General features: G+C 38.6%; 1 protein-coding gene across 5 annotated transcripts in view; it reads left to right on the top strand.

Annotated features, from left to right (window-relative positions):
• The first annotated feature begins 213 nt into the window (after positions 1-213).
• Positions 214-11,832, top strand: part of PBX3 (PBX homeobox 3) — a 226,196-nt gene continuing 214,577 nt past the window's right edge. For 2 of the 5 annotated variants that reach the window (XM_025360300.1, XM_025360296.1), the window contains exons 1-2: positions 214-538; positions 1,446-1,519. In XM_025360300.1, the coding sequence (XP_025216085.1) occupies positions 339-538; positions 1,446-1,519 (274 nt within the window). In that variant the 5' untranslated portion in view covers positions 214-338. Of the gene's footprint in view, positions 539-1,095; positions 1,324-1,445; positions 1,520-11,832 lie in introns of those variants that run through there. The other 3 variants (XM_025360298.1, XM_025360297.1, XM_025360299.1) reach the window with 2 other exon arrangements.

The following is an 11,832-nucleotide window of genomic DNA, read 5'->3' as shown; positions in this document are numbered from 1 at the left end:
GCGGCGAGGAGGCGGCACGGCGGCCGCGTGAGGGCAGCGAGCGCCGCCGCCTCCGCCTCCGCCACCGCCGCGGAGCCCGGCGCTTCCGCCCGCCGCTTCTCCTCAGCCTCGGCGGCGGCGGAAGCCGGAGCCGGGCGCCCGTCCGCATCGCCTCAGCCGCGGGCCCTGCCGGCCGGGCCGCCCCCTCCCCGCGCGGGCGGGGAGCGCGCGGCCGCCTCCCCCTCCCCCTCCCCCTCTTTCTTCTCCTCCCTCGTCGCCGCCGCCGCCGCCGCCGCCGCCGCCGCCGCCGCCTCAGCCTTCGCCTCAGCCGCCGCCCGCTCCCGCCCGCGCGCGGCGGGATGGACGATCAATCCAGGATGCTGCAGACTCTGGCCGGGGTGAACCTGGCCGGCCACTCGGTGCAGGGGGGCATGGCCCTGCCGCCTCCCCCGCACGGCCACGAAGGGGCGGACGGCGACGGCAGGAAGCAGGACATCGGCGACATCCTCCACCAGATCATGACCATCACCGACCAGAGCTTGGACGAGGCGCAAGCAAAGTTGGTGTCGTCTCATTAAGCATCTTTTGTGTGTGTGCGGGAGCCGGGCCCGCGGCGGAGTCGGGACCCGGGGTGGCGCCCGGGGCCAGGGCCGCAGCCCCCGGCGGGGAACTTTCTCCGAAAGCCGGCCGCCCGCCCCGGCCTCGGGGGGACTTGCCCGCGCCCCTCGAAGCGGGCGGGAGTCGGCAAAGTTGCTCTGGGGGGCTCGGGACAGACTCGGGGCGGCGCGGATTCCGTGGCGTCCTTTTCCCCGTCCTGCCCCTCGCAGCCCGGCCCCCTCCCACGGATTTAAACCTCCCGCCCCGACCCCCGTGCGGGCCGTGCCGCCGGGAAGTGCAACTTTCTTCTCCGGCCGGGAGTCCAGGCGCCGGCTCCCGTGGCCGCGGGACGACCTCGCGATGCGGGCGGCCACCCGGGCCCGGCGCTGGGCGGTTTCCTGGCGGGTCCGGGTGCGGACGGCCAAGTTCTTGGGGAGGGAGGGCCGCCTTGCAAACTTTGCCGAGCTGTCACCCTCCTGCTGGCCGCAGTCGGCCGGCTGGCAGCGTCGCGCTGGCTCCCTCTGCACAGGAGCGGACGCGGGAGCCCCTCCGCTCTCGTCCCCTCCCCCGGGTCGCCTTCGTCTGCCCCTGGGGCGAGACTCCCCGCGCGGGTTCGCGTCTGCGGTGGCCGAGGCTGCTGCCTGCCGGGCAGATGGGTCCGCCTCGTTCCGGCTGCAGCTTTCGCCGCCGGGGCTTGCACAAGGCTGTCGGGAACTAGTCAACTGGAGTTTCTGTGGACTTCCCACGGTTCAAAAGGGCCTTCCAGAAAGGGGGGGCTGGAATTAAATCTTGGGTCTAACTTAAAGGAAGGCGCCATATTATTCCATAGGTGATGCTAATACCTTTGTGTTTTGTTATTTGTTTTTTAGGAAACATGCCCTGAACTGTCACAGAATGAAACCAGCGCTCTTCAGCGTCCTGTGTGAGATCAAAGAGAAAACAGGTAAGACGCTGCGCCCCACAGTGGGCCTGGAGACCCCCGAGGTGGGGGTCGGAGCTACTCCTTCGACTCTCCAGTTGAGAGCTGCTGCTTTTGGGCACCGCCATCTTTGATCATTCTCTCCTTCCCACGTCCTGATCTTGAGAAAAAACTGCAATAAATCTGGAGTCGATTTCTCAGTTCTGCTCCTGGTGTAAAATGAAGTGTAGGTGCGGACTGGGTTGGATCGCCGTCCCTCGGCGGCCGCCCCTGGCTGCAGGCGGGGAGGGGGCCCAGAGCGCCAGCCGTCCTCTCCCCTCTCCTTTCGCCTTGTTTGTGTGTCAGTTTTTAAAAGGAGCAACGGGAGACTGGATGCCAGGACCGAGTCCCCGGGAGAAGCATCGCCCGAACTTTGTTTTACTTAGACAGTCTTAAGCTTCAGCTGCACGGATAGAAGAATAGATGCAATTGAACAGACCCCAGTAGCATGCTTGAATTAGTGTTTTAGGTGGGAAGACTACTTTAGAGAATCGAGGAAGGGTAATGATGTGTAGACATATACAATGTATTACATCTGTTAATACTTGTCTTATTTTGTATCCTGAAGTCATTACACTTGTAACTGCTTAATATATAAAGTATAAAAAGGTCCACAGATGCAGGTTACACAATTTTGAAGTGTCCAAGTCAGGGAATATGTAAGAAGATAGGTTTTGCAGAAGTGCTGGAATGAAAACTACAGGTACATATTTGGCAAATTTTTGCTAATTCGTTTCAGTTTAACTTTCTTGTCAGACTTTATTTGTTAATTGAAGGTCTTTTAGTCTTGAAGTGAGGTAACTGCTCAAATTGAAGCAGAGATTTGGATGTTTTAGTTTGTATTTGGCATTATCTTCCCTGTATGTGGCAAACAAGTACATTAAACAAGCTCTACTGTTTATTTTTTTCCTGTTCTTTTCTTTTTTTTTTTTTGGTATGTGTTGGATGTATGGTATTTTAAAGTTGCCATTTTGAAAGTTGAGGCAAAGGAGAAAAAGTTGAAGTCCAGGATATAGCACTATCCAAGGGATGCTATTTAAAAGGTTACATGTGATTGTGTTTAAATTGAGTGTACAAATAGCACAGTGCAAATAATTGTTAGGTTGATAGGTGAGTCAGCCTTCTTTGAAACAGGTTTTTCGCTTTGCAATACTATTCTGATCCTAAAAGTAATCAACAAAAGATAATGAGTTATTGCTGTCTATTAAATATATATGCTAAACCGTAATAAGCAGCAAATAATAAGGGAGGCCAAATAGTACTTTTCCTGGTTTTCATTCACATATTATGGCTGGTTTCTTAATGCTCAGTGATCCTTTTTGGAATTATTAACTTTTATTTTGTGTTGATTTTTAGCTACCTTTAGAAAGCATTGTGATTTAAAACAGTAGATAATTTTTATCTGACTGTAAAATAAGATATCTAGCCTTAAGTCTTGAAGATTCTTAGTTTAGAAGCTTAAAAGTATGCAATTCTCAGTAAATTCTGTTTCTTAATGTCCAAGGGTTTTCCTGCTATCAGGGCTCCACTTCAGTTTCTGCTGACAGCTAAGCACTGGGGTATTGACTGTGTTGTGAATATTAAGATTGATTCGACTTTATACAGGCTTGTATTACTAGGGAGAGGGGATGGATACTTATTGCTTCTCATCCCCTTCTCATTATTTGTATTTATTTATTTATTTATTTTTGCCTTTTTAAAGTTTTGGCCTAGCTAGCTTGAGAACTAAACCCAGCAAACTGCTTTTCATGTTGAGACATTTAGCAGCAGGCAGAATTCAATTAGGAAGCATAAGTCCTTTAGTTGCTTATTTGCACAGGACTTAGTTACACCATTCTGAAAGGAAAGTATAGTCAACCACATGTCAAAGGTGAGTTACGAAAAAGAAACAAGTCTTTTCAAAGTCTGGAATTACTGGTAGAGAGAGCTTTGGTAGGGCTATTGCTATTTAAAAACGAAGAGGCAGCTGACAAAAGAAATTTTTGTGTTTTAAAATTGTTTCTGGGGCTTTCAGTGATAACTTGTAAATTAGATCCTCTTTTTGTGCTTTGGCCGGTGGATCCACATTTGCACGTTATCTCTTTTGTAAAAAGCCAACAGCCGACAAAGAGTAAAGGCGGCTGTCTGGGCAGAGGCATCTTCCTGCCAGCCTCTTTAAGCTCGAGAGGGATGGGATTTAAGTACTGAGTGATTGATGGGGGTGAAGCTGTTTCTCTTCTCTCCTTTCTCCCCTACTACCCATAGCTTCACCTCACTCTCCAAAACTAGTCTTAGAATGAGACGAGGACTCAGAATCCTCAATTTGAAATAAAACATCTGTGTAGACATTAGTGTTACCAAAGCAAAGAAAGCGGGGCTGCAAATTCCAAGTCCCCCCGCCACCACTCCTGCTTCCATAGTTGGTCATGCTTCAGAAACATGAACTTATAAAAGAAACATTGTAGAATATATGTATATTGCATACAGGTTTTTAAAATCATTTTATTTAATCTAATAATACCTAAAGATTAATTCTTTGTAATCTAGAGAAAGTTTACCTAGTCATTTATGAATAGAAACCAGGAACATTATGTTGATGACTCTATTCTGCATAATGGGGGGTTGAGGGTGAACTGTCACTTCAGTGGATAATGTCATTTCAGTTGTGCTTTTCTTCTAAAATAAGACAAAATCATTAAAAAAAATCAGTTTATTTGTAGATCTGCCAGTAGATTTTAAGGTTTCTGATCAGGCAGTGAACACTGCCAGTTCTGATGCACATGGGGGATTTAGTTTAGAAAACATCTGTTCCCCCCACCCAACCACCATATATGAAAAGGTATTTTTTCCCTTCCGACAGATAAATGGGTGATCTACAACAATTATATTATTTTCTTGTTGGGAGGTAAGGAAAGTATAGTTTTACTATAAGATGATGCTTTTTCTTGAGAATGTATTCTTTTGTAAAATTGATCATACCACTATTTTTGGGCAGAAATGTCTCTCATTGTTGAATTGTGATATTTGTGCATTTTGAGAGCATCCAAAAAGTTACAGGCTTTAAAATAAAAATAGTTGTTTATTTTAAACTAAGTAACCAATGAGATAATTGTTGATATGTTAAGATTTTTCTCCTGATTTTTAAAGCCATATTTTATCATCTGTCTCTTATTAAATATCCCTGATGCCACAAGATCTGCTCACCTGCATACCTCTTTTGGTGTATGCCCCCACCTCTTTTTGGTCATCTTAATCTTAATTGTTGAAGTGCTTTCCTTTGTGAAATATTTCATCCTCAAAAATCTGCCGTTTTTCCAAAGTCCTTAATTATGCGAGTTTAAGTGAAGGAAATAGTTCTTTTTCAAGAAAAAAATACTTATTTTTTAAATGAAATCCCATATTTTAGTAGATAATATGAATCATATTGTTGTGAAAAATGTTATGCATGAAAAAAACCACAACTTTTCCTTTTTAAATGATAGGTTAAAATACTCCATGTTGATGGCTGCCAACCAAACTCTGATTTATTGCCACCACAAACCCTAAATAGCGTTCATTTACTAGTAATGTCTAATGGCATACATGATGGTTTGCCAGATTTGTAGCCTTTGTGAGGCTTATAAGCAGGACCGACTTGGGAAGATCATAAAACTTAATGAACTTCTCTACTGCAGGAGGTGTCCGCAGGGGAAGAGAAAGGCCTGCTTGGCTGGTTGGGCTGGTTGAAGTATTTTTTATGTTTAAGGAGAAGAAAATGACTAGTAAAAATGCTTTGCTTTTAAAGGAACCCTCCCTAGAAAGAGTCATAAGAATTTTAGATATTAAAACTAGATCAAGAGTGTAGTTTACAAGTGAGATTTTATATGCATTTAGTATATGATGTGAGATTAAACCTTTTGTCTTTATTGCTATAAGTGTGGCTAGCTTTCAAAGAGACAAGGCAGTACTGTCATTCGACCCTCTCTGTTTAATTCTGAAGGTTTAATTCTACAGGTTTAGAGACTCTTTGGAGTCTTTTTCTGGTGTGTTTCTCTTTTTAAGGTTTTAGTATAAAAATGTGTTACATTTTTCTTTGTACAGTGCTGTGTGATTCTTTTAATTCTGCCTGTGTAAAAATCAATTTTTTAAAGTGAAAATTTAGCAAGGTGAAAATTGTTATATATTAGTCTAAATGTTATTATATGTTTTGCATATGCTTTTAAGTTGCTCTTGCAGTATTTCCAATATAATTATCATTGTTTGTTTCAAGTTTTAAAAACAAATGCCCGTTCCATACACGATTCCTTTTTGTGTTTTCATGAAACACATTTTGTTTTAATGAACTTATTTTCTAGATTTTAACAACTTTTTATTGTGGACACCTTTAAACATAAATACATGCAGAGAGAAGAGATTCTTGAACCTCCCATGAACTCAGTGCCCATCTTCAGCAATTAGCACTACTTGGCCAGTCTTGTTTTCTCTGTAATTCCCACCATTCCAAAATTATTTTGAAGCAAATTTTAATGGAGCGTTAATGTTTTAAATTTCATGTCAATTTTAGGCATTAGGTCTGTTTACATTGGAAATATTAAGTGATTAAACAGGAAAAATACAAAATCAGAGTATCTTGGAAATGTTATAAATTGTATTGCTTTATCAATATATTTTTCTTAAAGCAACTTAATATTTTACCTTTTTTTCCCTATTTTTATAGATGATATCTTACTGGAGCTTTTGTAGGAGGTTTTCAGAGAAGTTGTAAAAGAAAGGGATTTTTCTAACTTTTATTCTTTCACTTCCATCCTAACAAAATAACACATATAATGTATTTGTAGAAAACCTGGAGAAAAATCTCATTGCCAAGCTGGTTTAGAACTTCATGATCTAAAGTATCATGTGGATATTATCTTTAAAATGTTGGGACATTTTCCAATCCCGTTCTTTATTTTTTTCCTTCCCAATAAAAATTTATTGAACTCTCTTGTCAATACTAACTTGATCTGTGCAAGTAATTCTTTTGTGCCTTAGTTTTAATGACCCTCATTTTATTACAGATTTGTGTAGTTTTCGTATTTTATTTGGGACTTTACTATGTTATTTTATTAATTTACATCATTTTATTCTGAAACAGAAGTCTATTAATACACTAGCAAAGGGCCCTGACTTGCCCCAAAGAACACACTGGTTGATCGGCTTTCATAAAATGTACCTGTCTACATTTTTCATACTGTGATCCTTTTCCTTTTAATTAATTTTGCCTGTATATTTCTATCACAATTTATAAATTTTGTAAAAGATTACTTCCGAGGCAAATTTAAATTAACATCTTAGTTGGATTATTTACATTTTGATACTTTATAGTGGTGTGGTATAGGATGAAGTTACATTATATGAAGTGGGACTATAAGAATTGAAACTGCATTTCATGAACCACACCCTAAGTCAGTCATCACTTTATTTTATACTCTACCATGAGGTATCTATTCAGAATAAATACTTAACATATCAGCACTAATACTTCAAGTTATACAAGGTTTTCGATTATCTTTTCCCTATTCGTGTATGTGAACATCTTTAGATATTTATTAGTTCAATATTGACATTATGAAAAAAAATGTTTTATTTGTTTTCTCAGCAGGCTTGTGTTTTAGCCATTTATCAGTGTGATCAGCATGATTTAGGTATTAACTAACAAAGCTTACACATATCCACCACCTCCCCCCTTAAGCCCGTGTTGACCTTTTCAAGCATTTGCTGTACTTCAGTAGGCCATTTGAGTCTTTAAGTATGAAGAGAGTAAATAATTTATATCACTATGTAATATAAATTGGTAAAAGTTTTTCAGAACTGGTTATCAGATTTTTTACAAAGTTATTGAAGTTAATCAGACAAATTGCTATCACATCTAGGTGGCAGTGCTATATTTAGCCAATAAATAAATAATTCTTGAATAAGCTACTGAAAAAATAAACCACCTTTTTATGCCTTCAAACTCAGATCTTATTAAAAAATAAATTTTATTAATCTTCAACACTTGATTCTAATTATCCCTTTTATAGGCAGAATTGCAACAAGAATTTCTTCTGTATTATTCTTTCATAGATATATTCCATAGTATAATATGTTTGTAGGTTTTAATGGTAACTAGTTTACTTTGGCACTAAATTTGAGTGTATGTCTAGCAAAAAAATTGGTGTGATAGAATGTATCAAACTGAATTGGCATAACTTTTTTTTGCATAACTCTGTCTACATAATAGTAACAGGTTAGTATGAAAGCAGCTAAAAATATTTATGGATAAAGTGTTGTTAAAAGTTTTCTACTTCTTTCAACTTAAGTGCTTTAAAAATGTTAAACTGTTTAGATAAGAACTCTTTTTTTGTGATCATATTAATGAGGACTTGGTATACAATGTAATCCTTTTAATGCTGATGATTCCTCACGATGTTTAAACCGTTATTTGTGAGACTGAACATATGTTATGGCAAAATGATTTTTTGTTTGTTTTGTTTTCTTTTATGTGACACATTCAGTTTTCAAAGCATATTTCTTAGGCATCAGAGCCCAGCAGGTGGCTTTTTACATTAAAAAATTCATAAATTTAAAATCCCATAAAATTTTATTTCAAATTCAAATTAACTAATTGAGAATGTCAATATTTTCAGTGTCTCTATATTAACATTTATAATAGAACAAATGGTTGCATATAGAAATTATCTGCAACATAGTCTAAATTAAGATTCTAAACAGGCATTACAGATGCTGGTAACTTTGGCAATTATCATTTTGTTTGGTGAACAGTAGTAAAACAGTGTGCGGTAAAAGTGTTTAGAGAGAGAGGATAAATAAATTGAACAGTTTTGCAATGCAAAGTGGTTTGTGGTGTTTTTGAGGATTTCTTGGCTCTCTCTTAACTGCTATTGTGAGCCTGGAGCAGATTTCCCCATTGCTAATGCCCTAGAAGTATTAATTCACTTTGATATGCTAATTAGAGGGCATTATGCAAGAAATGAGATTAAGTGGCAGCATGAAGCCATTTGCCTGTCAGTAAATTGAGAGCTTTAGCATCAGGAGGAGCTTTGTTTTTTTTTTTTTTTCTTTTTTTTTGAGTTTCTCTTGGTTTTGCATATAAATAAAATTGATTGAAAGGTCTAGAGAAGCTTCCAGAACATTGGTGGATTCTTTTTTTCCCCCTCCTATGATTATTTAAACGAAATGTTACAGGATTTTTCTGAATATTAATTGACCTAATTGGAGATACTGAATATAAAGTTTTTATTGTACTATCTCTATAGAAAAATATACTAAAATTTTTGTGTCACCCAGTCTTTTTTTTTCCTAAAACATAATTTCATTAACGTGGCTAATGAACTGTTTATCACTTATCTCTTTTCAGAAGCATAAACTTCTGTGTATGGGCTTGTACACCAGTGTCACTAAATTGAACTTCACAAGGATATTTTCTTCACTAGGGAAGGAAGGAAGAAGTTGAATTGGGCTTCAGAAAATTATATATTAAATGAGTATTAACATTATGACTTGATTCCATAAAAGCTGTAACAATTATAATTCATGGTTAAACTGCCCTTTATACAACCTGTGGAATTTATATTTCAGCATATATCTTATAGGTAAGATTACTGATGGCATTTTGTGTGGAAGATGGAATTTCATACTTGATTCAGATTTTGTTGACTTTTGTGGCCTAAGCCAGGCCTCTGAATTTTTCTCTATAAAGCTATTTTGTGATATTTCTTATATTCTGTGGAGAAATACGTGAATGAATACTAGGATGCCTGTGGGGAAAAAGGGGAAGACAGAACTTCTGTGCCTATGAGAAGGTTAAGATTTCCTCAAACATGGAACTTCTGTCTACAAACCATCCATAGAGGACGGAATTGCAAAACCCTGGCCTAACTATATTTGCTGGGTATGGTTAGAAGGAAGAGGGTTTGGGTAAGGCATTCCTACTGGGGTTTAGTTGTAGTGTCTGAATTCCACCACTGTAGCTGTGACTCTGGACCCAGTAAACCATATCTTCTCTTCAGAGCCATATGGATTATTTAGTCACCACAGCTGCCATGCATGCATACTACCAAGGCAGGCATCTCTTCGGTGTGCATGTGTGATGCCCGTTAACATTAATGTGAGTTAGGAATGTGCACAGAGAGAAGGATGAGTTTCTCCTGAGACAAAAGTCCTGATTACATTTCGCTGTGAAGAGGACTTAGTGCACCTACCCATTAGCTGCTTTTCTTTTTTTTTTTTTTTTTTTTTTTAAATTTATTTATTATTATTATACTGTAAGTTGTAGGGTACATGTGCATAACGTGCAGGTTTGTTACATATGTATACTTGTGCCTTGTTGGTGTGCTGCACCCATCAACTCGTCATTTACATCAGGTATAACTCCCAATGCAATCCCTCCCCCCGCCCCCCTCCCCATGATAGGCCCCGGTGTGTGATGTTCCCCTTCCCGAGTCCAAGTGATCTCATTGTTCAGTTCCCACCTATGAGTGAGAACATGCGGTGTTTGGTTTTCTGTTCTTGTGATAGTTTGCCATTAGCTGCTTTTCTAAATGAAACACTTGGTTACTTTAAATTCTCACTCCCTTCTCTGATTCCCTGAACTAGTTAAATCAATGAATCCTCATTAGTCTCTGATTACTTGCAAAATTTCATTTAAAACATATGAAGTTATTTTTGATTGAAAAGGGAACAAAAAGCTTTTGAAATTGCATGTTATTATTTAAACAAAAGGTTTCTGCAGGCTTTCAGATATACTAAGCCCTGCAAATAATTTATAGAGGAATTATTGGGAAGGACTTATGAAATTCTTGAATGGCATTTGACGGGGAGGAAAACATTGCATTAAAAAAATATATATATTTGAAATGGTAAACTTAAATGTGCATCTTTCCTTTACTATCCAAGTGTCCTCAAATGAGGAAGAATTGACTTAGGTGGTCTTACAAGTTTCATTTTTCTTTCTTTTCTCCCCCCCCATCATTTTTTTTTTGTTTTTTTTAAAAAAAAACTACGGATGAAGGTTGTTGGAATTCATAGTCAGATATATCATTTTCAACTTGGAATAGGAACTAGAGCAGGAAATTGATTTTATATTTATTATGAAAGCAAGAACTCTGCCACCAACTGACAGCCATCCATGTTTTAGTTTTGTGATAATTGTTCACAGACATTACTCTGTAGTTGGTCTAGATTATTTATAATGTTGATTGGGACTGTTGGTCCATTAAAAGATATGTGTATAATGAATATCTTTAATTAAACCAAGTAATATTGGCATATTTTATTTTTCTTTTACATTGGATCTTGGGTCTAGGATTAACTGTCAGTACTGGTAAGAACAAGTTACAGTAGATTGTGCAGTGATTTCTGTGGCTTCATGGATGTATTTATTACCATTTTTGAACAAATTATACTAACATGAAAAGTTGTATTTGAAATGATTGTGTGCTAGATAAGGCGATACATTACAGGAATGGTTGGGTTTATGGAGCTTTATGCAGAGGTTTTCTCAGAAATTATAGCACCGGGCTGTCATTGTAAAACCCAGTGATACAGTTGGTAATAACATACAGTGAAGATATTTTTAGATTTTCACTTGTTATTCAAATAAGTGAGAACTCTCCAGTTTTTCTCATCATATTTCTTTGTTGGAATCAGTAGAGAAAAAAATGAAGGAAAATTTAACTGTGTATGAGGTGTGGTGTTTCACTTGTCTGAATTTCCTCATGTTCACCACTTGTTACAGTGATGATGTGATACTGAGGATGTCCATAGGAACTTACTGACTTCTTGGTTCTTGACCTTTTGACTGGAATGATCAAGTATAGAAACTGAATGTCTTAAAATGAAATGATGGACCCTATAAACATAAATTCTATTCTGTCAATGTATTGCATGAACTAACTAATTTTGATTTACCTAAATTTATGGCATTTTGTATTCAATAAAGGAAATATTTCTTACTTTCAGTGTAATCAGTATAATAATGTTATAGTTTCTAACATCAAACCAGTTTCTTTTTTTTTTGCCTGATTATCATTGTGGCTGCTTTTTAATTACTGTGATTATTATGTTACTTTTAAATTTCTAATATTTTGCAAAATATTGACTTGCCATTTAATAGTGTTTTCTAAAAACTGAACTTTAATCAGTATGAGTGCTTTAACTTGAAAATTAGGAGTTCAAAGTTTTTATTTAGATGACTGATGTTCAGTTAGTTAATAATTTCAGAAATATAAACATTTTCCAATATAAAAAAGTAGCTGTCAACCATTGTAATGTGAAAAAAAGATAAAGTGTTCCCATAA

Source organism: Theropithecus gelada, chromosome 15 (genome assembly GCF_003255815.1).
Source record: "Theropithecus gelada isolate Dixy chromosome 15, Tgel_1.0, whole genome shotgun sequence".
Classification (NCBI taxonomy): Eukaryota; Metazoa; Chordata; class Mammalia; order Primates; family Cercopithecidae; genus Theropithecus; species Theropithecus gelada.
This window is presented reverse-complemented; position numbering and strand designations above follow the sequence as displayed.